Source organism: Gossypium hirsutum, chromosome A11 (genome assembly GCF_007990345.1).
Source record: "Gossypium hirsutum isolate 1008001.06 chromosome A11, Gossypium_hirsutum_v2.1, whole genome shotgun sequence".
In the NCBI taxonomy this organism is placed as follows: Eukaryota; Viridiplantae; Streptophyta; class Magnoliopsida; order Malvales; family Malvaceae; genus Gossypium; species Gossypium hirsutum.
This window is the reverse complement of record NC_053434.1, coordinates 100,705,720-100,730,570: the sequence shown is the minus strand read 5'-3', so window position 1 is coordinate 100,730,570 and position 24,851 is coordinate 100,705,720. Positions and strand designations below refer to the sequence as shown.

At 34.4% G+C, this 24,851-nt stretch overlaps 1 protein-coding gene and 1 non-coding gene across 9 annotated transcripts; one reads left to right on the top strand and one right to left on the bottom strand.

Moving 5' to 3' along the window:
* Positions 1–7,563: 7,563 nt before the first annotated feature.
* LOC121210298 (small nucleolar RNA R71) lies at positions 7,564–7,670 on the top strand. Its single transcript, XR_005905412.1, has one exon. It is a non-coding gene; the product is annotated as a small nucleolar RNA R71 (small nucleolar RNA).
* Positions 7,671–17,907: 10,237 nt separating this feature from the next.
* On the bottom strand, positions 17,908–22,993 carry LOC107902342 (uncharacterized). Of its 8 annotated transcripts, XR_005905148.1 has the most exons (4): positions 22,673–22,824; positions 19,491–20,680; positions 19,095–19,293; positions 17,908–18,304 (listed from the first exon to the last, which is right to left on the bottom strand). XR_005905148.1 is itself a non-coding variant. In XM_016828553.2 (2 exons), exons 1-2 carry the CDS (start codon positions 20,982–20,984, stop codon positions 20,060–20,062), a joined length of 639 nt encoding a protein of 212 aa, XP_016684042.1. In that variant the 5' UTR covers positions 20,985–22,826; the 3' UTR covers positions 17,956–20,059. The 8 variants fall into 8 exon arrangements, 2 of the variants coding, with proteins under 2 accessions (XP_016684042.1, XP_016684035.1); XR_005905146.1 differs by having other exon boundaries at positions 19,095–20,680; XR_005905145.1 differs by lacking the exon at positions 19,095–19,293 and having other exon boundaries at positions 19,294–20,680.
* Positions 22,994–24,851: the final 1,858 nt, after the last annotated feature.

Genomic DNA, 24,851 nt, shown 5'->3' with positions numbered 1-24,851 from the left:
AAAGTCACCTTGATGCTGTCGAATCACTGAGTGTAATATTGCTCAAAGCGATGAAGGTGGTTTGAAACTTCAGACAATGAAGCAGCCGCATAAACTGGCCGGTGTCTCGGCGGTGGCTGAGAAGGTGGCTCGTCTTGAACTGGAGGGATATCATCAGGAATATCCTCGTTGTCATCCTTATCAAAGGCTCGTACAAGTCGATACTGAGGAAGGTCGAACCCACGCTGACGCTCAATCATTCACATATGGAGCATACTTTGGATGCCCTGTAGGGACATCTGGCCAATGAGAGAGAGAGAGGAAGACTGCGCTATCGTATTCATGAGCCCAAAATAGAGCACTAGACGAGTCACATATGGGTCGATACTGATGACTTCTTTTCGGTGTCGTTCTGTCTGATGGCGAATAGCAAGGGCGACGAAGTACGCGAGATCAAAGAAGTGCCCTCTCCTCATGCTCCACAAGAAGTATGCGTTGTGAGTGTTGACGACGCCAATGCTCTCTCGCCTCCCCATTAATGTGTGTGCTAAAAGGGCATGGAGATAGCGCAGAGCTGAGGTAGTGCTGATGCCTTTGAACGACTAGGATCATAAATACCTGTAGTAGGCTGGAGGTCATTTCAGCACATAGAAGGTGAACGATGGATTGACAGTGGAGGTTAGGGAAGATGTCAGCGTCTATGAACTCGTCTGTATAGAGTCCCAAAGCAACGCCAAATTCAGGGACACTCAACTGTCGTACTAGACCGCCAAGGTGGAATTGAACTGTTTCTGGGTCGTCATTCTCTGCCATCACTGTCTGTAGCTGGAAAGTCGAGCCTAGTTCCAAGGTGAATTCTAAATATGTCGGCTCGATGATGTCAAAGAATCGATCCCACGGAACGGTGGCTAGGAGGGCCTGAACCGAGTCAGCTAGGTAGACCTGTTCTAGTGCGGCCCAATCAATACAACGGCCCACACCAAGAGGTTGGGCACGTAGAATCTGAAATAATTCTACTTGGTTTCTTGGTGGGAATTGGAGGAATGGGTGTCGTATCTCAGTGGTAGGACCCAAGGAGGATGCTGCTCCTTTTCGCTTTTTCGAGGTGGAGACAAAAGTCTTTTTCCCACGAGTATTTGTCATGATGTACTTGAAAAAGATAGAACAGTGATATGACTAAATTTAGAATACCAATCAACTACATCGTGGGATAGGATACGTAGAAAGGAGTAAATGCGTGACAAGATAAATACTAATAAGAAAAATGATCAAAGTGTAGAATCGAGTCCTATAAGTGCTACTACCCAAGCCATCAGTATACTAATTAAATTAGCCATAATAAAGGATTAGTTAACTAGACTAAACTAAACTAAGAATTCAAAGCACCTAATAGTGAGTAAGGATGATCCTATAAGCAACATGGTAGGATAGAACATGACAATGAATCCCAAACTAAAAAAATTAATAAGAATAATCGGCTAAACTAAATAATACTCACATAATCAAGTGAAAATAAATGTAAATAAATAAAGGATTAATAAAAGAGAGATAAAATTAAAATAAAATAAAGAATAAAAGAAAATAAAAGTAAAAGAAATCAAAGAAAAGAAGAGGATGATATAAGATGTAACCGATTATGGTTGGTGGTGGCTGAGAGAAAGAAGTGGCGCGACGGAGGCGTGGGTTGAACGACAGCGGCGATGGTGCTGGTGCGATGGTGCTGGTGCGATGGTGGGGCGTGGGGGTTTTGGTCAATCGGTTGGGGGTGAGGGTGAGTGGTTGGGGTTGTTTGGGAAATAGGAGTTTGGAGGGGAAAGTGAAGGATGAGGGGAAAAGAAATGAGAAGGGGAGTTGTCGATGAAGGGAAAGGGTTTGAATAGTGAAAAGGAGAAAAAAGGAAAGAAAGATGAAGAAAAAGAGAGGAGGAATAGGGTGGCTAGATGAAAAAGATGATGAATAGTAAATGGGGTAGGGAAAAAAATTAGTGTTATGGGTAATTTAAAATAGGGCCACGGTCGTGTAAGTCCCATTTTGGGCCACACGGCCATGACCCACGCCCGTGTGGTAGTCTTTCAGCCCGTGTTTTTCGTGAAATCGTGGTCAGGTTCGCACAAGGGCTCTTTGTCACACCCGTGTGTCCGGGACGTGTGGTGTGCACAGTCGTGTGCACATTCTTTCGCTTCTTCCACGTCCGTGTTGGATTCTCCACACCCGTGTTCATGGTTTATGCTTATAGGTTGATGTTTCAAGTCAGTATCGCACACGGCCTACGGGCACACCCGTGTGTCCAAGCCGTGTGGCCCACACAGCTGTATTGGACGGCCATGTGGTGCTTCCTTCGTTTCTCCTACGCCCGTGTGAGGTCCAACACGCCCGTGTTAGTCAATCAGTATTATATACGGCCTAAAAGCACGGTCGTGGCATAAGCCCGTGCTCTCTTCTGACTTTGTTGGATGTTTTAATCTTTGGGCAAGTTCACGCACGGTCTCGAGCACGCCTGTGTTGAAGGCTGTGTGGATTTATCCTAGTCGTGTCTCTGCTGATATTTTTTGAAAATTAAGGTGCAGTTTTACCACAGTCAGGGACACGCCCGTGTCTCGTAACCGTATGGCTCACACGGCCGTGTCACACGGCCATGGCTATTTATCGTAGCTCGTGTTCCATCCTATCTTGGGGAAAATATTTGTCCTATTTTAGCACGTCCATTGCCATGCCCACGCCCATGTCTCCTTTTTGTGAGGGTCCCACGGCCTCAAGCACAGCCGTGTGCAAGGCCGTGTGTGCCAAGTATACCTGCAATTATATTGTAAAACAAAAAAGAAAAATGAACTAAGTTATTTAGTGGGGTTAGTGCTCGGGTTGCCTCCCGAGAAATGCTTATTTAAAGTCTAAGCTCGACTCTACCTTGTGGGTATATTCAGGAAAGTTCGTGGAGCCGTAGCTCCTCTCTATCGTCTTTAAAATTCTCACCATTATAAAGTTTGAAATGATGTCCATTTACCTTGAAAATGCCTTGTGATGGGTGACTTACCTCTACTGTGCCATATGGAAAGACAGTTTGGACTACGAAAGGACCTGACCATCGTGATTTAAGCTTTCCAGGAAATAATTTGAGCCTCGAGTTATATAACAGAACAAGATCTCCAACTTCAAATTGATTGCATTGCCTTAAACGAGCATCGTGGCGGCGCTTCATTGCTTCCTTGTATAGGCATGAGTTCTCATATGCATTGGTCCGCCACTCATCTAACTTGTTCAACTGCATCAACCTGCTTTCACTTGTAAGTTTGGGATCAAAGTTTATAAATTTTATAGCCTAGAATGCCTTGTGTTCTAGTTCAAATGGTATATGACAACTTTTTCCATAAACAAGTCTGTAAGGTGATGTTCCTATAGGGGTCTTAAAAGTAGTTCTATAAGCGCATAAAGCATCATCTACTTTGATCGCCCAATTCTTCCTGTTTGATTCTACTGTCTTTTCTAGGATACGTTTAAGCTCTCGGTTTGCTATTTCGACTTATCCACTAGTTTGAGGATGGTAAGGGGTAGTTGTTCTGTGGTGAACTTCGTATTTCTTAAGGGTCTTCTCAAATTGGGCGTTACAAAAATGAGTACCCCTATCACGTGATAATTGCTCTAGGTGTTCCGAATCGAGAGAAGAGTTTCTTAAGGAATCGTACTACCACTCTAGCTTCATTAGTAGGTAAGGCTTAGGCTTCCACCCATTTGGACATATAATCAATGGCTACTAAGATGTATTTATTCCCAAATGAACTAGGGAATGGACCCATAAAGTCGATGCCCCAAACATAAAATATTTCACATGAAAGCATATATGCTTGAGGATTTTTATCATGTTTGGAGATATTACCTGTTCTTTGTTATTTGTCACAGGAAGTAACATACCTGTTGGCGTCTTTTAATAGCATGGGCCAATAAAAACTTGATTCAAGCGTTTTTATGTGCGGTCTTAGTTCCACTGTAATATCCTCCAGTCGGTCCTGAGTGGCAATGTTCCAAGATCTTTAATGCTTCTGACCTTGTAACACATCTCCTAATGACTTGATCTGCACATATACGGAAAAGAAAAAGGGTCTTCCCAAAAGTAGTTTTTCACATCATTAAAGAATCGCTTCTTTTGCTGATGTGTCAACCCTTTTGGGATAATGTTAGCGACTAAAAATTTGCAATGTCTGCAAACCAAGGTACCTCAAAATTAGATATAGAAAAAAATTGTTTTTCAGGAAATGAATCATTTATTTCAACTTCATCTAGCTTTTTGGTACTTGAATTTTCAAGCCTGGAAAGATGATCAGTCGTGAGATTTTTAGCTCCTTTCTTATCCTGAATCTCTAAGTCAAATTCCTACAATAACAAAATCCATCGAATGAGTCGAAGTTTTGCATCAGTCTTAGTTAAAAGGTAGTGAACAGCAGAATGGTCAGTATAAACGACAACTTTAGACAATATTAGATATGACCTAAATTTATCGAATACAAAAACCACAGCTAGCAACTCTTTCTCTGTGGTGGTGTAGTTTTCTTGTGCGGCTATCAAAGTTTTGCTAACACAATAGATAGGTTGAAAATGTTTCTCTGTTCGCTATCCCAAAACTGCACCTACTGCAAAATCACTCGCGTCGCACATCAATTCGAAAGGTAAATTCCAATCAGGTGCGATTATAATTAGAGCATTAATCAATTTATCCTTTAAAGTATTAAGTGCTTCTAAACATTCCTGATCGAAATTAAAGGGCACATCTTTTTCTAGTAATTTAGTAAAAGGCTTAGCTATTTTAGAAAAGTTTTTAATAAATCTTCTATAAAAACTAGCATGTCCTAAAAAGTTTTTAATAGCATTAACCGAACTAGGGGGAGGTAGTTTTTCAATGGTTTTAATTTTAGATTTATCAACCTCAATCCCTTTACTCGAAATTTTATGTCCTAACATAAAACCTTCTTGAACCATAAAGTGACATTTTTCCCAGTTAAGCACAAGGTTCATTTCCTCACATCTTATTAAAATTAGTTTTAAATTTTTAAGGCAAAGATGGAAAGAGTTACCGAATACCGAGAAATCATCCATAAATACCTCCATGATGTCTTCTACAAGTTCGTCAAAAATGGCCATCATGCAGCGCTGAAAAGTAGTAGGAGCATTACATAATCCAAAAAGTATTCTGCGATAAGCAAACGTACCGTATGGACATGTAAATGTCATCTTTTCTTGATCTTCAAGAGCTATTGGGATTTGAAAATAACCAGAGAGTCCGTCTAAAAAGCAGTAGTACATGTGCTATGATAATCTTTCCAACATTTGGTCAATCAATGGCAGGGGAAAGTGATCTATTCTCGTGGTATCATTCAGCTTCCTATAGTCAATGCAAACTCTCCAACCTGTGACTGTCCTTGTTGGGATTAATTCATTCTTCTCATTGGCTACAACAGTCATGTCTCCTTTCTTAGGAACAACCTGTACTGGACTTACCCAAGAATTGTTAGAAATAGGATAAATAATTCCAGCATCTAGGAGTTTAATACCTCAGCTTTAATAACTTCTGGGTTCAGTCGTCTTTGAGCTTGCACACATGGCTTATATTCATCTTCCATTAAAATTTTGTGGGTGCAAAAAGAAGGGCTGATCCCTTTAATGTCAGAAATTTTCCAAGCTATGGCCCTTTTATGCTCTCTTAATACTTGGAGTAATTCCTCTTTCTCCTTGGGTTCCAAGTTAGAAGCAATAATCACTGGTAATGTAGAATTATTTCTAAGGAATGCGTATTCCAAGTGATTTGGTAATTGTTTAAGTTCCTGTTTGGGAGGTTCTTTAATAGAGGGTTTTTGCTTAAGTTCATCATTTGCCTTAATACCCTCATGTTCTGCTTGTCTTGGGAAAGGTTCATTGGAATTTAGTTCAGCTTTTATCTTACCTATCTCAGAATCATCATCATCTACCTCCTCTCATTGGGCAAGACACAGTTCCAACGTGTCCTTATGTATGATCTCCTGAAAAGACTCTTGAGTAGCATGATCAATAGAGTCAATAAAATAAAATGAGTCATCCTGTTCCCTAGAAAATATCATGGCATCAGAAATTTTAAAAATAATCTCTTCGTCACCTACTCTAAGCATAAGTTTACCATCACCCACATCAATAACAGCCCTAGCAATGGCTAAAAATAGACGGCCTAAGATTAAAGGCACTTCAACATCTTCATCCATGTCAAGCATAACGAAATCAATAGGGAATATAAATTTATCTAGTTTTACAAGTACGTCCTTTGTAATACTGTTAGGATATTTAACAGATCTATCAGCTAGTTGAATACTCATCCTAGTTGGTTTAGGTTACCCAAGACCAAGTTGTTTAAACATTTTATATGGCATCAAATTAATGCTAGCGCCTAAATCAGCTAGTGCCTTCTCAACATTCAAACTACCAATTAAGCAGGGAATAGAAAAACTTCCTGGATCTTTCAGTTTGGTTGGCAGTTTATTTTGGAGTATGGCCGAGCACTCCTCGTTAAGTTCCACTGTAGATAAGTCTTCAAACTTCCTTTTATTTGTTAGAAGCTCCTTTAAAAATTTTTCATATGTAGGCATCTGTGATATAGCTTCAACAAAAGGTAAGTTAATATGCAGTTGTTTAAAAAGTTCAAGAAATTTACCGAATTATGCATCCATGCGGTCTTTCTTCAACTTTACTGGATATGAGATTGGTGGTTTATATTCCTCTGGCATTGGGTTGTCATTGTTTTTGGGTTTTACCATCTCTCCTTCATTTCTGTCAGCTTCTTGTGGTGGCTTCTTCTCAGATTGAGCTAACACTTTCCCACTCCTTAATGTAACTGCTTTCACATGCTCTTTTAGATTGTGTTTGGTGTTACTAGGTAAACTTTCTGGTGGTCTCTCCGAAATCATCTTAGCCAGCTGTCCAATTTAATTTTCGAGCCCTTGGATCGATGCTTGCTGATTTTTAAGTGCAGTTTTAGTATTCTGAAAACAGGTTTCCGCTAGTGAGATAAATTTTGTCATCATATCCTCAAGGTTCGGCTTTTTCTCTGGCTAGTAAAGTTGTTGTTGAAAACCTGAAGGGGGTGGTGGTCTCTGATTCCCTTGGCCTCTCTATAAGAAATTTGGGTGGTTCCTCCAATATGCATTGTAAGTGTTACAATAAGGATTATTCTAAGGTTGAAGATTATTACCCCTATAATTCATTTGCTCGTTCTCCATGTTATGGCCATAGGGTGGGTATTCTGAATTACTCGTTCCACCTCCACTTGCATCGCACTACATTACTGGATGAACCTGCGAAGAACTAAGTAAACCATCAATTTTTCTATTCAAAAGTTCTACCTGATTAGAGAGCATAGTAACCGAATCAACGTTAAAAATGCCGACCACTTTCGTCGGCTTTGTCCTCATAACTTGCCACTGATAATTATTCAATGACATTTTTTTATAAACTCATAAGCCTCTTCAGGTGTCTTATTATTAATAGTTCCACCAGCAGCTGTGTCAATCATCTGTCTAGTCGAGGGATTCAGACCGTTGTGAAAAGTTTGAACCTTGTAGCCAAAGTGGTAACCCATGGTGAGGGCACCTTCTCAACAGAGCATTGTACCTCTCCCATGCATCATAGAGTGTTTCTAAATCCATCTGCACAAAAGAAGAAATATCATTCCTTAGTTTAACAGTTTTAGCCGGTGGAAGATATTTAAGCAAAAATTTCTCGGTCATTTGTTCCCAAGTGGTGATTAACCCGCGTTGTAACGAGTTCAACCACTATTTATCCTTATTTCTCAATGAAAAAGGAAACAACTGAAGGCGAATGGCATTGTTAGAAACGCCATTGATTTTAAAAGTGTCGCAGAGTTCCAGAAAATTCGCTAAATGAGTGTTTGGATCCTCATCCTGCAAACCATCAAACTGAACAAACTGTTGTATCATTTGAATCGTGTTAGGTTTCAGTTAAAATTATTTGCTGCAATAGCAGGCCTAACTATACTCGATTCAGTTCCTGTTAAAGTAGATTTAGCATAATCATACATAGTACGAGGAGCAGGATTCTAATTTACTGAGTCTGCAACAATCGTAGGAGGTAGCGGATTATTCTGATTATCAACCATCTCCTCGTTTGTAGTATGAATATCGTTCTCTTGCCCTTCCTCTATGTATTGTAGGCTTCGCCTAATTTCTCTTCGGTTTCTGCGAGCTGTGCTCTCGATCTCACTATCGCCTGACGAGTTTCTTCTAGTCATAAACTATAAAAACCTGTCAGAAGTAAGAAAAAGAAAATTTAGTAAATAAATACAAAATTAAATAAAAAATAAAAATTATGGCTAAAGTAATAAAAATTAAGCGTTCCTAATATCTTAGTCCCCGACAATGGCGCTAAAAAATTGATGGTCGTGAAACTAACTATAAATTCGACTAGGCAAGCGCACATATCGAATATTAGTATAGTTCTGATGAGACCGGAAATATCGTATCCACGAGGACTAAAAGTACTAGTAATTACTATCTTTTTATTATCTAACCTAATAATTAAAGTGTGTTTTTAAAATAAAATTAATTATCTAATTAACTAAAATTACAACAAAGATGAAAGTTTGAAAAAATACTTTAGGAAAAACTGATGGAGAAGACAATACCTAAGGAAGAATCCACCTAAACTTCACTTATTACTTCTGAATTAGACAATTTATTCACTTAACTTAATCAGTAGAAATCCCCAATTTATGTTAATATCTCTCTCGAGACTAAGAACAACTGACTCTAGGTTGATTAATTGAAATCTCTTTCTAATTAAAACCCTATTGTCGCATTAACTCGATCTATGGATTCCTTTATTAGATTTGACTCTAATCCAGTAGATTTATCTCGTTCTATCTCTAGGATTGCATTCAACTCCACTTAATTATGAATGATCTACTTGTAAACAGGGACTTTTGCTCCACTGAATAAGCACATCAAAACCTGAATTAATACCCTGGAATATTAAAACAAGAATTTAAAACTCACAATTAAGAATAAGAATAAGTCTTTATCATATAATTCAAATAATAATAAGATTCGTCATAGGTTTCATCTCCCTTAGGTATTTAGAGAGTTTAGTTCATACTAATGGAAAACATCTCAAAGTATGGAAAACAACAAAACATAAAGAAAACTAAAGAACTTCTAGGAATTTGGATGGAAATCTTCAGTCTTGATGTAGATCCTTGCTTCCAAGATGATTTTGATGGTTGTTCTTAAGTATTTTCTACTTCCAATTCTCTGTGTGTCACTCTAATCCTCCTCTATGATGTTTAAATAGACTTTCGAATGCCCAAAATAGCCCAAAATTAGCCTTTTCTGAGTAGAACTAGACTTGGGCTCGACAGGGACACGGCCGTGTGCCATGCTCGTGTGGAGGTGCTCAGGCCGTGTGCGATTCTGACTTCGATAAATGTCGACACGAACATTACACACGGGCGTGTGGTCTACCCATGTGTCACATACGGGCGTGTGTATCACCCATGTGAAAGTGCTTAGGCGTGTGAAACACTGTTTTAGGCCAATTTGGTCTGTTTTTGGTCTATTTTTCGATGTTTTTGCTCTCTAAGCTTTCCTGAGTATAAAACATGAATTTAAAGGATTAGGAGCATCGGATTCAATAAAACCAAGGAAAAATCATCCATAAATATGCCAAGCATGGGGTAAAAATATGTATATATTATGGTTTATCAATACATGTATTGCATTTTTCAATATTATTATTAAAAACAGGAATTAAATCTAACTTATGCATATCCTTCAATTTTCTATAATTCAAATAACCTAATCTATAATGCCATAAACAAGAAGATTCAACCATATAAGCAGAAATAGTATTTTTATTCTTATTAATAATATTGAGTTTGAACATGCTCTCATACATATACCCTTTCCCTACAAAAATTCCTCCCTTAGACAGAATAAACTTATTTGCCTCAAAAACAAGTTTGAAACCAAACTTATTCAACAAATTTCAAGACAGTAAATTTTTCCTAACTTCTAGTACATAGTATACATCATTCAAGGTTAAAACCTTTCTCGAAGTGAATTATAGTTCAAAAGACCCTTTACCTTTAATTTTTGCGGTGGAATAATTTCTCATATACAAGACATTATCATTTTCACACTGTGTGAACTTTGTGAACATGCTTTTGTCTTTGCACACATGTTTGGTTGCTCCAATACCAATCTACCATGCATTATCATCTTGTGTCATATTAATTTCAGATATCATTGTAATGACCTTTTTGTTATTATCAGCATTAGAAGATGATTTCTTCTTTAAAAATCGACATTTATGCTTGAAATGTCTCAACTTACCATAACGATAGCATGAGCCATTTTGTTTCTTTTTTAACTTAGCTGCTCTATCAATTTTTTTAAACTTTCTCTTGAATGGTTTCGCAGTCTGTACTTCCTCCGTAACATGCACTTTGGCATTTTCAAAATTTAGGCTCTGATTTTACTTTCGATATTCTTCTTCAATACGAAGATGGTTAGCCAAAGCCTCAAGAGATATTTCCTCTTTCTATTGTTTTAGACTTCTTTTAAAGTCTTTCCAAGATGGAGGAAGTTTGTCTATTATGGAGGATACAACAATCATTTAATCCATTTTCATATCATATTGGTTAAATTGATTCAATATTTTTTTCAATATCACGAAATTATTCCATGACAGAACGACCATCAACCATTTGATAACTATTAAAACGACTGACAAGAAATTTCTTACTTGTAGCATCTTTGGTCATGTCTCTTGTCTCCAATTTGTCCCATAATTCTTTAATGGTAACCTAGTTTTGGTAGGTGCCGAACAAACCATCAGATAAACCATTCAATATGCGGCCTATGCCTTTTACTTTTCTGGTGTTGCAGTAATAGATTCGTTTTCATTCTCTTCAGGTCTTAGAGTATCCAAAACATAAGCAATCTTCAAAGTTGATAATAAAAAATGCATCTTTTTCTGCCATCGTCGAAAATTGCCACTATCAAACCGATCAAGTTTGACAAAGTTGGAAGCCAACTTCCTTAGTGTTCCGCTTTTATGTGTTGTGGTGGCCATTATGAAATATAACCTTAAAATTGTTATTACAAATATCTGGTGAGGAAAATCTCGAACATATGAACGAAACTCGAACAGAAAATGAAGAAATAGGATAAGGCTCCAACGCTTGTATCAAGTTGACAATAAGAAATGCATCTTTTTCTGCCATCGTCGGAAACTGCCACCATCAAACCGATCAAGTTTGACAAAGTTGGAAGCCAACTCCCTTAGTATTCCACTTTCATATGTTGTGGTAGCCATCATGAAATATAACCTTAAAATTGTTAGTACAAGTCTCTGGCGAGGAAAATCTCGAACATATGAACAAAACTCAAATAGAAAATGAAGAAATAGGATAAGGCTCCAAGGCATGTTGTATCAAGCCACTATCTTTAAGGTTATATTCACCCCCACTTATATTTGGTGTGCAAAAGAGTTTCAAGCAAATTAACCTTGAGGATACAATGAAGCCAATGACTATTTGAGTTTTGCACTGACAAGAATAGTCCACTAAGCACTGAGCAATTTATAACAAGAAACTCAATTTTTACAAAGAATTTCTGCAGTAATTCTTTATAAAATAATCTAATTATATTTTTCTTTTTATTTAGGAAAACACCTATCGAAAGATGTCTCTACGAAGAGACATGAAAATTCTTATAAATAGGAATGAGATTTCATTTGGAAATGAATCCAACAAGTTCTAATATTCTTTCTATCCTTTCTTCATTCTTTTAATATTATTAGATTATTCTATAAAGAATTACTGCAAAAATTCTTTGTAGAAATTGAGTTTCTTGTTATATATTGTTCAGTGCTTAGTGGACTATTCTCGTCAGTGCAAAACGCAAATAGTCATTGGCTTCATTGTATCCTTAAGGTTAATTTGCTTGAAACTCTTTTGCACACCGAATATAAGTGGGGCGAATATAACCTTAAAGATAGTGGCTTGATACACGCCTTGGAGCCTTGTCCTATTTCTTTATTTTCTATTCGAATTTTGTTTGTGTATTCGAGATTTTTCTCACAAGAGATTTGTACTAACAAATTAACGGGAGATCGTATGCTATGCTAACCACTTAGATTTCATATTTTTAGACATATAAAATAAAACCAAACTAAAGGAGCTGAGTGTTTGACGCGGGTCAAATTCGCACTCTATCCTCTACTATTGTATCAAAAAGAAATAAAACTGAACTTGTTACTAACATGAGCCAAATACATAAATAAGCGATTAGTTGTGATAGGTAGTACTGCACTGATGCCCTCCACCATTTCCGCCAGCAGCAAGGCGACTCCATCCAGATTCAACCTCGTTCAACACTTCAGCTAATAAGGCTTTTGCAGCTTTGGCTATCAACACCAAGGCTCGCTGGTCAATGTTGAGATCATCATCAATTACTGCTTTGATGACCACGTTGGCCATGTCATCAGCTACTTTTGCCTTTGCTTTACTCTCTGAAAGGACCCTCTTCAGTTCTTCCAGTGAACTTTCATCCGACATTTGCTCTGCTTCGTTCCATGTTTCCTCCTCTCTCACTCTTGCCTGCATTGAAAATTAAAAAGCAATAATTAAATTTTTTTTTAAATTAAACGACTAAGTTTATATTAACTCAATTCTTACTCATGGCTAAAAGAAATCACAAATATCCGGTGAAATGATAACAAAATCCAAATAGACTTTCAGAATAATGGAATGCCTATAAGGAATATAACTACAAAATTACAAATACAAGTAAATTACCATTAGTGGCTGCAAAAACTGCTATGGAAAGTATCCAAAAGTATCAGACTTGTAGTGAAAGTGAGAAACTGAACTGAAAGTGAACGGGCTACCAAGCAATTTATAAGGCATCCAAGTATATCGTTTATCCAACTTTTTTACTAGCATGTTAAATTCTGCTATTACTGCCTATTACTGCCTGCACTCTAGTTTGGTCAATTTTAATCATTGTATTCTTTAAATTAAAATTCCAATCCTTAGCAACTGATAACAATTAAATCATTAAGTTAAGCTTTGGTATTTCTAGAATCGATCTAATGCAGCAAATACATTTTCATATGTTTAATGTCATATCAACTTGTTATTTCTGCATATTACTCACTAAAAATTTAATTAATGGATTAACTACTGCCATTTACGTCAAGATTGAAATTTCAAAATTAAAAAAAAAATAAAGACTTAGAATGATCCAATTGGAGAATATGGACTAAATCTACAACTGTATGCAATGTACATACTAGTAATTGTATTTAAACAAACAAATCTAATTGCAACTGTTTAGAGCAGTACTAAAATTTTAAAATTCGTAAAGTATAGAAACAAAAATTGACCAATTTTAAAAAGTAAAAGGACTAATAGTAGAATTTAACCTTTTTTTAAGAACTCGTCTATTAAAATAGTAATTAATGAATTTTTATTTCAAATTAAAATAAATTTTTATCTTTTTTAATTTAGATGCCAGATTAAAATTATGGAAACATAAATTTTAATACATGTTTTAGCTTTTCTGATTATCAAAAAAGTTTATTTAGTTCTTTAACATTAATAAAAAAAGAAAATTAAAACTTTGGAATAAAACTATTTGGAGTAAATCTTTAACTTCTTTTATTTAATGTCAGTTAACTTAGTTAGAAAATAAAATTGTTAAATTTTACAAGTAATTTTAAAAAATGCTATGTGTCTCTTTTTTTAAATATTTTAGTATACCTTCTAAAGAACATTTGTCAACCCCTTGACGTTACTTGTGAAGTCTAAAAATTCATTGATAGTATACCTAATATTATTCCATATTTTAATACAAGTAAAAACCTTATTTATAAATTCAACAAGTCTTATTAATATTGAAATAATTTATAGATATTCATATATTCAAATTTCTCTTCTTTTTTTCTTTTAATCTAGTATTTGTTGTTACCAATTTATACATGAATAGATATATTTTTTATACTTTTCATATTTACTGTATGATTGATGTTTAAAATTTATGATTGTACCATACATTTGTTAGTGGAATAAATATTATTTATTTATAATATTTTATAAATGAGAAAATTAACTTTGTAATAGTGATCTATTTATATTATTGTTTATAGAATTTTTAGTTGAGTGTAGTTTTACTTGACTCAATAATATTAATTCAATAATGAATGGACACAATAAAGGATGAAAGTTTAATGACAATAAAGAACATATTTATATATTTATGCATGAAAATAATTACAATATAAGAAAATTATTCAATTTACTAGTTTTTTTTTAAACAATTGATGAAGAAATATAATTTATATAACATTTTTTTAGTTCTCTTAAAATTCAACCTTATATTATATATTTACATAACATAGTTAATATGCAAAAATTACTTTCATTAAATAAAAAATAAAAAATAAGTCTCGACATTGTAACATGAAGATTGAGGTTGTATTCAAGTGTCTAAGTTTAAGATTCATTATGCATGGTTGTTTTTGTATATGTATAAGTTATCAATTCATATATATATATATATATATTATTTTGGTTTAAACCCTATCACATGTGGGCTTAAGTCTTATCACGTGTAAGTTTTATCTAAATTTATTCAATTTTAAATTTAGATATAAATCGATTATTAATTCATCTGTTTGTGCACCGTAATGATTCGGTTGTAATCGTAACTATATTAATATATTAATTTCAATTGTAATTTTATGTTTACATTATATTGGTTTCAAAACACAAAATAATCTATGTTTGAATTACCAAACTCAATTTCAAATTTTCAAAATTATGCTAATAATTTGGTGTTCGTCGTTCTGAAATTTTAAAATGTCCTACATTCCTATCTTTGCTTAGCATATCATCCATGGGTTCTGTATTAATAGGCAAAAGAATAAAACTTAATATATAAGGTTTGTATAGATGAATAAGAGGTGAATTTGGGCTGGGATGCACATTTAAATTAGTGGACCCATAATTTTGAAATAGTTGCTTTCCATCTTTGTTCAGCGCTTCGGTGAAAGCCCCTGTAGCTTCGTCTATCATGACCATGGTTGCCTGTTTAATGTTGAGATCATTATCAATTGCTGCTTTAATGACCAGGTTCACCAAGTCATCAACCATTTTTGTCTTTGCCTTTAAATCCCAAATCACTCTCTTCAGCTCTTCGAGTGAACTCTCCACTGATAGTGGGCTCGCCTCGATGCCTATTTCCTCTCTTGCAACGTCTCTAGAACTACCCTGATGCCCTCCGTTATTTCTGGCAATAGCGCGGCGGCTCCCGCGAGATTGAGCCTCGTTCGGCACTTCAATTAAGGTCTTTGTAGCTTCGTCTATCAAGACCATGGTTGGCTGGTTAATATTGTTGAGATCCTTATCAATTACTGCTTTAATGACCAGGTTCACCAAGTCATCAACCAAATCTGCCTTTGCTTTTAAATCCCAAATCACACTCTTCAGCTCTTTGAGTGAACTTTCCGCAGATAGTAGCCTTGCCCCGATGCCTATTTCTTCCTTTGGTATTCTTGCTAAGTCAGCTTTTACGGCCTTAACTAAACCCTGTATTGAACAGCAATCAGAAAATAAATAAATTTATATTAGTGTAAAACAAGCAAAATTGCTAGCAAGTTGGAGGTTGAGCAACAACAATTCGTAAAAAAAAAAAAATGAATCTAGCTCTATAATTGACATGAATAATTAGCATTAGGTTATTCATAAATGGAAAAAAGAATGGGTAAGTTGCCTGCAGGTAATTCCAGTCCTAATCGAATCTCATTGACCTTTGCATGAAAGGGATCTTACCCACACCTCTCTCTCTCTCTCTCTCTCTCCCCTTGGGCCACATCGGTTTTGTATAAATTTTCGGGTGGGCAAAAGTCCGACCAGTTGCTGTCTGGCCATTTCTGTTTGTTTCTTCGATTTTGTATAAATTTTCAAAATTCACAAAGTGTTAAAATTAAAATTGACTAATTTTAAAAAAATATTGGGACTAATAACCGAGTTTAATCCTTTTTAAGAACTCTATTAAGACAAAAATTAATGAAATCTTTTTATTTCGAATTAAAATAAAGTTTGTTATTTTAGACTTAGATGCCAAATTAAAATTCTGAAAATAAATTTTAATATATGTTTTAGCTTTTCTGTTTGTGAAAAAAGTTTATTTAGGTCTGAACATTAATATAAAACAAAATTAAAACCTTCAAATAAAATAATTTGGAGTAAATCTTAACTTTCTTTTATTCAATGTCAGTAAACTTAGTTAGAAACAAAATAGTTAGAATTTAGTATATTGGTAGTGTATTTTTTTAAAATTTTACAAATAATTTAAAAAAATTATTATATGTTCTTTTTAATATTTGATTACACTTTCTATATAACACATGTCAAGCTCTTGATCTTACTTATAGAATCTAAAAACTTTACTAGTGTATCAAATATCATTTCATCTTTTAATACAGTAAAAACCTTATTTATAAATTCGGTAAGTATTATTAATGGTAGATACTCATTTGTTCAAAATTCTCAAAATTATTTTGCTTTTAACTTAGTATTTGTTGTTACGGGTTTTAATCTGAATGGATATTTTTTTTTTTATGTTTGTTTATAATTCATGAAATATGTAATTGTACTTCACATTTGTTAGTTAAATAGATATTATTTATAAAAGTTTTTGGTTGAGTGTAGTTTTACTTCACTCAATAATATTAATTCAGTAGCGAAATGACAAATTAAAGGATTAAAGTTTAATGAGAATAAACTTATCGAATACGCATTTTGGATGACGGAAGATGGTGCGAAAATGCGAAAATGGAATAAAAAAACTAGGTATGAAATTGAATACGGGAACCAAGTCAAAGTATGAAATGTTATATTAACTTTAAAAATACCCAAAATAATAGGTCATCTCCTTCGTCATTCTGCAAAAAAGAATATGTTAGTGAATGACGAATATGCGTTTTGCACCCCTTCTTGGACCGCTGACGGAAAATGGTGCGAAAATACGAAATGAAATAAGAAAACCAGGTATGAAATTAAATATGAAAGTAAAGTCAAGTATGAAATGTTATCTTAACCTTTAAAAAACCCAAAATAATAGGTCATCCCCTTCATGGTAGAGGTGTGCATGGGCCGGGTTACCCGGCTCGGCCCAAAGACCCGCTCGAAATGTGAGAGGGTTTGGGCAAAATATAGGCTCGAAAAATGGGCTTAGACAAAAAAATAAAGCCCATTTAAAAAATAGGTCTGACCTCTGATAAGGTATTTTTAGCTCGGGCCCGGCCCGAATCACTAAAGGATAAAAAAATCTGCATTTTTTTTTATTTTTGAATGTTATTTTCTTGTTGTTTTCTGCCTATTTTACTATCATTTTACTATTATATTGCTATTATTTTATTGTTATTGTTTGGATATTGTATAAAATTTATTTTATTGTTAATTTTCTTATTATTTTAAAGGCATTTGTTAATTTTTTTATTATTTTAGAAGCATTTGCTTGTTAAGTTGTATTTATCTTAGTGTTATTTAAGTCTACATATTTTTTAAAATTTATTTTTAATTTGTTGGGAAATATTTATTTTGATATTTTTTTGTATTTTTGATGTATTATATATATTTAAAAATAATATAAAAAATTAATACGGCCGGGCTGAGCCGAGCCCAAATTTTAATATTTTTATCCGGGTCGGACTTGAACAAAATTTTAAGCCTATTTATTGGACCCGGCCTGGCCCGATCCCAATAAATAAACATAATTTTTTAGTTAAGCCCGACCCGAACTCGACCCGGCCCGGCCTATGAACACCTCAACTTCATGGTAATGGATGACAAATACGCAATTTGACATGCCTTCTTGGACAGCCGACAGAAGATGGTGTGAAAATACGAAAATAGAATAAAAAACCAGGTACAAAATTGAATAAGGGAGCGAAATCAAAGTATGAAATATTATATTAACCTTTTAAAAAAATCTAAAATAATAGGTCATCCCATCCGTCACTCCACAATAAGAATATGGTAGTGGATGACGAATACGCGTTTTCGGGCGTCTTCTTAGATCCCCGACGGAAGATGGTGGGAAATACGAAAATGGAAAGAATAGGGGTGGACCCAGGTGTACATGGCCATCACCGACGTTTTGAAATTTCAAAGGAGCATAAGCGTGTGGGGCAAGGCAAAGAGATTCCGCGTGAACCACGGTCTTCAAGGATCGCCAGTAAATGGATTAATGGTAGTCCGAATATGGCAAAGTCGAACGACAAGCAAGGCCTATATCACCAGTCAAAAAGTCAAGAAATTATTTCCAAAAGTACGACAAATCTAATGCCATCTCTCTTCTTTTTCATAGACAAAACATACAAAATATTGAATCAAAGAATCACTTTTATTTACTCGACTTCATTTTTATCCATCGTTACTGTTCCATTAAATTCAATTAATTTGGTATTAAATATGATGTGCTTATAAACATATGATGAACTCATCACCGCTAAGCATAGTTTTAAATGTACTTCTATTTATTCATGTTTGTCCTCTTCTTTTTTCTCCTCTGTAGTTCCATGCATATTGAAAAAAGAAAATCCGTTACAATCTTCATCCTAGTTCCTTTTTTGTCTAAAAATGAAGTTTTAAGTTATTAATAAGATTGCTTATCAAACATTTAATTCTTCAATTAACAGCTTTTTAACTTTTTGAAGTTTACATTGTTTAGTTAAAACGAAAATGTAATATCTAATTTTATAAATAATCAGAATAAAGAAAAATAAATCTGTTGAATGTTTTTGTACATATACTTTCCAAGGAGACTCATTTTCATAAGATTTTTTTATGTGACGTCTTAAGTAGGCATCATGCAAGTTAAAACGTATTTTATTCTAAGAATAACACGAATTTCCTAAATATTGGTTCACTTGCATAATGATGCAAACTTATGTTAGCAAACTATATAGGCTATTACTACTGGATCGAGTCGATCTCAGCCAAGTTACGGGTCGGTAATGGAAAACACCATAACAACACCAATTAAAGAAATAACAATTAGATAAACAATTAAACCTACAAAGTATACGAAGAAGCCTGCGAGTACAAGAGAAGATTAAGGAGATTATACAGTCAAATAGATAATATAGGAGACATGCTTATGTAATTTGTCCAAGTTTTAAGGATTTTGGTCCAAGCCCTGCCTTCACATCATTCAAACAACAATTTGAAATATTAAGAATAGAGACAGTAAAGCGGAAACAGTTTTGCCTTGTCACCTGCAGAAACCAAAGCTTCATCAATGTAGGATACAGAGGGAAAAAGGAGAGGAGATACATAGCTAAAATAAATAAACAAATAAAATGATAGAAAAATTAAAAGCTCCCAGATCTTTCACTTTCTTTTTCTTGCAATATTTGATACTAAAACTCCTTCAATTTATTTCTCAGGGGAAGGATTGAGAGTAAAAACATACTGAAGAAGCCTGTGAAAGAAAAACTGCCACGATGATAAATGGTTGCAAACTTCGCGACCCAGAACTATATTTATAGACAAATTATGCTGGCGTTAGATGGTTGACCTTTGGCAGGCCCGCTAGACTTAAAATTTAGACCAAAGAGTGAAACAGCGTATATACTAAAATTAAATATTTTAAAAAGAAATGTTCATGTTAGATTGTGTGTGTTTAGATTTAATAAAAGGAGTAAATTTTGAGAATTATATTTCGAGGTATTCATGAATACCATCAATAGGACTCATATATTTTAGGTAAAGATATAAATTCAAATATGTTAGTGTTGAGTTGCTAGGAACACGGTTATGTAGTTTCAATTTCTATTGGGCTTTACTTTTGGATTCTGTAGGTTGGTTTTTGGTATGCTATTCACAGTAAAATTTTGATTGTTGGATCAATACATTGAAACTTATTAGATATTCTTAATTATGATTTCATTAAGGGACTCATCCATTAATCCCTCTCAATCATGGCACTTCGATTTTTTCACAAACTTCAGAAAACGTAAAACAAAACAAAGTATCACAAAATTAATTGTGCTTGCTAGAACTGTCCTCATGACCTCCACCACTTCCGCCAACAACAGGGCGGCTCTCGTTCAGCGCTTCGGTGAAGGCCCCTGTACCTTCGTCTATCATGACCATGGTTGCCTGTTCAATGTTGAAATCATTATCAATTACTGCTTTAATGACCAGGTTCACCAAGTCTTCAACCAGTTTTGCCTTTGCTTTTAAATCCCAAATCATTCTCTTCAGCTCTTCGAGTGAACTCTCCACAGATAGTAGCCTCACCTCGATGCCTATTTCCTCTCTTGCAATGTCCCTAGAACTGCCCTGATGCCTTCCGTCATTTCTGGCAGCAGTGCGGCGGCTCCCGCGAGATTGAGCCTCGTTCGGTACTTCAGTGAAGGCCTTTGTAGCTTCGTCCATCAAGGCCATGGTTGGCTGGTCAATATGGTTGAGATCCTTATCAATTACTGCTTTAATGACCAGGTTCACCAAGTCATCAACCAAATCTGCCTTTGCTTTTAAATCCCAAATCACACTCTTCAGCTCTTTGAGTGAACTTTCCACAGATAGTAGCCTTGCCCCGATGCCTATTTCTTCCTCTGGTATTTTTGCAAAGTCAGCTTTTACGGCCTTAACTAGACCCTGTATTGAACAGCAGTCATAGAAAATAAATAAATTTATATTAATGTAAAACAAGCAAAATTGCTAGCTCTTTATTTGACATGAATAATTAGCATTAGGTTATTCATAAATGGAAAAAAGAATGGGCAAGTTGCCTGCAGGTAGTTCCAGTCCTAATCGAATCTCATTGATCTTTGCATGAAAGAGATCTTACCTACCCAGACCTCTCTCTCTCTCTCTCTCTCTCTCTCTCTCCCCTTGGGTCACATCTGTTTTGTATAAATTTTCGGGTGGTCAAAAGTCTGACCTGTTGCTGTCTGGCCATTTCTGTTTGTTTCTTCCTGCTGTGATGTGGGATTTAATGGTTTTGCTTTTCTGGCTGTATCTTCGGAGGGATTGAAGAGAACTCCGAGAGAAGAGGTGAAGTTGATAGCCTCGTTTGTGGAGGAATAGGGGCATGCTCAAGTTTCAAGTCAGGCACGGGTGTGAATTCAAAAGCACCAACGCATAAAGGCTGGGCGAGGGCATGTGAGCCAATATATGTAAAACCATAACTCTGAATTTCCCCATTTCACTATACTAAATTTGTAATTTAGACTCTTTATCATAATTTCTACTTTCTAAACAATTGTTGGTAAAAGGATATATCTATATCGGACTTTTGACTAGGATCAAATATAATGATTTGTTCATTATCAGTTTAAGGAGGCTATTATATATATATATATAACCACCATAAATTTGTATGTTTAATCTTATTAATTAAAAATATTTTATAAATTAGTAGCAAAATTTTTCCAACATTACTCAAAATACATGTAAATATCTTCTCGCTTAAAAAAATATTGACAGTAACACACTAAAGTCTGCAGATATTCATCCAAAAATCAAGTTGTACATTCAAAGGCCGTGGTGACTAAGAAACACTTGAAAAAGGAAAAACATAAGACCTGATTGGAATCCAACGACAGTGATAGATTGCAAAGAAGCGTTTGTGTGTTTGCTTATGAAAACAAATGGAAAAAAGAAAATAACAGAGGACGAAGCTGGTGAGAAGGGTGGTTTGATTGAGAATCTTAGAGAAGGAAGCTGGTGAGAAGGGTGGTTTGATTGAGAATCTAAGAGAAGGGTATGGATTAGATAATCAAGAGATTCATGATCCAACTTTTTGAAAGACTTCATTTCTTTTTGATAATGGAGGCTGCTAAGAGTTCAAAACATAGAACTCCTAGTCCCATGAAAGACCCAAATGGTACTTGTCCATTAAAACCCGAAAGGTTTCATAACTTACCACTAACTCAAATCCAAATATCTATAATTCAGATCTCCATTAACGAAATCTTCAAAATCCCAGAAATATTCATCCAAGAAGCACTTGTGTGTATATATATAATATGTTAAAGAATCCATTCCGAAAATGGTATATTAAAGGAATATGAAAGGTAGAAGTTTGATTTCTTTATTCTTTGCAACATTTTTATTTTCATCAACAAATACCCCCCTCCCCTTTCACGAGTGCTCCCTCTTCGTTTCGTGAATGGTTGGTGGTTTGAGTAACAAATCTAGAAACACAAACCACCCCCTTATTCCACAACAACAACAACCCAAACTAAGCACAGTTTTGACATGATTAGTTTCCATGGTGAGTTTAGGGATTAAGAGTAGGACTGGGCAACGACCCAGAACCTATCACTTCATCTGGTTGACAATTACTAGCATTAAGAAAAGGGTCGACAAGGACAAGATGGTAGCGACGAGCCTGATGATTAGCAGAGTGGATGTGGGCATCGCAAGTGACTGCAGCTGAGGTCCCTGGCCTACTCGCACACCCACACCCTCTCATCACCAGAAGAGACGAGCTTGTTTTTGCCAGGGTGAACTATGGAGTCACAACTCAAGGCACAACCACAACGGAGAAATGGAATTCGGGCAAGAGGAGTCGAGATCGTAGATTGTTTTGGTTCGCTTTTCAATCATAGGCCAAGGGCCAAAGCTTTTTCTACTGAAACTCACCGAAGGAAATCTCACCGGCACCATCTTTGTCGCAGTTATTTCACGTTTCCAGAAATAACAACTCAAGGCAGTGAGGAGGACCTCTTTTGAGATCTAGAGGTTTTTTTTTTTATAAAAATCGTGGATATTGAGTTCAAGGGCTCGATTGGACCGATTATTTTATAGACGAATTGTTACCCTAGATAAGCTTTGTTCCTAGTAAAATTTTGAGGCGGAAATAACAAATCCCCTATCAACGGTGGAACCACGTGGTAGAGTAGTGAAAATTTAGGTCTTAACCCTAAATCAGTCGAACTAAAAATATTTTAGACATTATATGGAGGGAAGAGCAATATTTACTACTTAAATTTAATAATTTCTTTTAATTTGGTACAAAAACTTTTTTTTACTCTGATTAATTAATTTTTACAATATCGAGATGATGATATAATACTTTAATTTTATCATTTCATTACTTAATTAAAAAAATTATATGAAATATTGTAAATTATAAAACATATAAATCTAAAATTTATAAATATATATTATATAAAAAATTCGTATAAAATTATTAAATTTGTAAAAAATTAAAAATTTTAAATCAAATAAATTTAATTGTGGACATAATTTAATTTTATTACAACCTAAAAGGTGAAACCCAAATCAATCTTACTTTTTAGTAGTCTTAAACTAACATAATTTTAACAAATATACATTAATACAATCTTTTTTATCAAGTTAAATATCAATCCACCTAAACTAATCTAAAGTAACTCTAATTAAATTTAAATTAATCTTACCAACCAATGTTAATAAATTAAATATCAATAAATTAAGAATATAGATTTAGCTTTCTCAACATTTAAAAAAATAAGTATTTTTCAATTGAGTATTATCTCGATTGGTATGGGCATTGTTGCCAATGCAGGAAGACGTGGGTTCGAGTGCACTAAAGCGCGTTATTATTCTATTTATGGGTTGAGGATAGACTATAAATAGTTTTAAGCGTTATGTCAAAAAAATCATTTATAATTAGAACCTCTAACGAGATTATTCAAAAAATAATAATTTAAAGTACAGAGGGATGAAAGGAAAGAATAGAGATGTAGGAAGAAAATATATTTTTTATATTTTTCATGTCCATGTTACATCCTGAACCACAAAAATCAATTCTTTCAAATTGTAATGATAATAGAAGAGAAAATAAGAACGAAATATATGGTATTTTAAAATTATGTATTTTTTAAATGTTCTATTTTATTTCATTTCATTTTCTAACTTTAATAAGTAAATGATGAAAAGAAAATTACTTTTTCATTCAATTTTTTTTATTTTTCTTATCCAACACACCTATAAAAAATATTATATTTCTCATCTTTCTATTTTTCTACCCCTTCAATTTTTCAACTTCTTAATTTTCTTTTCACTCTACTAATACATTCCATTTTAGATTCATACCAATTTACTTCTCTTGCAAATTGCACCCTTGTATATTTGTTGTCAATTCCAAATGTTCCTCCAAATACTTGAATCATATCTTTTTCCCATCAACTTCTACGACTTGACTACATTTGGTTGTTTTACTTTCTCCTTCTAAAATAAATACGGCTCAAACCACAAAACCATACTAACATAATGTTTTTTTTTTCTCAAGTTGGTTGTAACATTCTTATTGTAACAGCCTATTTTCCAATGGTGTCAAAAATAGTGATTTCGGGACCATAAATCCGTCGAGTAAATTTGTAAATGTTATTATTTAATATTTACGAATCAGATTTGATATTAAAATAAATTTTGAATTGGAAATTTATGCTATTTGCATGAACAATTAGGTTCAAGTGATATGATCCTAAAGTTAAATGATTTTAGAAAATGAGGTATAGGGACCTCATTTCTATAAACTGACCCGTAAATATTTTATTAAATATTTACGGAGTGTTATTAAGGTCGTATTAAATTTTGGATAAGAAATTTTAATATTTAGGTAGTTAATTAAGCGAAAAGGACTAAATCGTAATAGTTGAAAAATTCAATCACTATTAATTTAAAGGTGTTAATTTATCAAGGAAACATGATTGGATGGCCTTAATTGGTAAATTATTCATTCTTAAATTAGTGTGACGGTTTGGGCTTAAATTTACTCTTAATTTATATGTTTTTTTTATTATTAAAATAAAGTAGAAAGGTTAAAATATGAAAC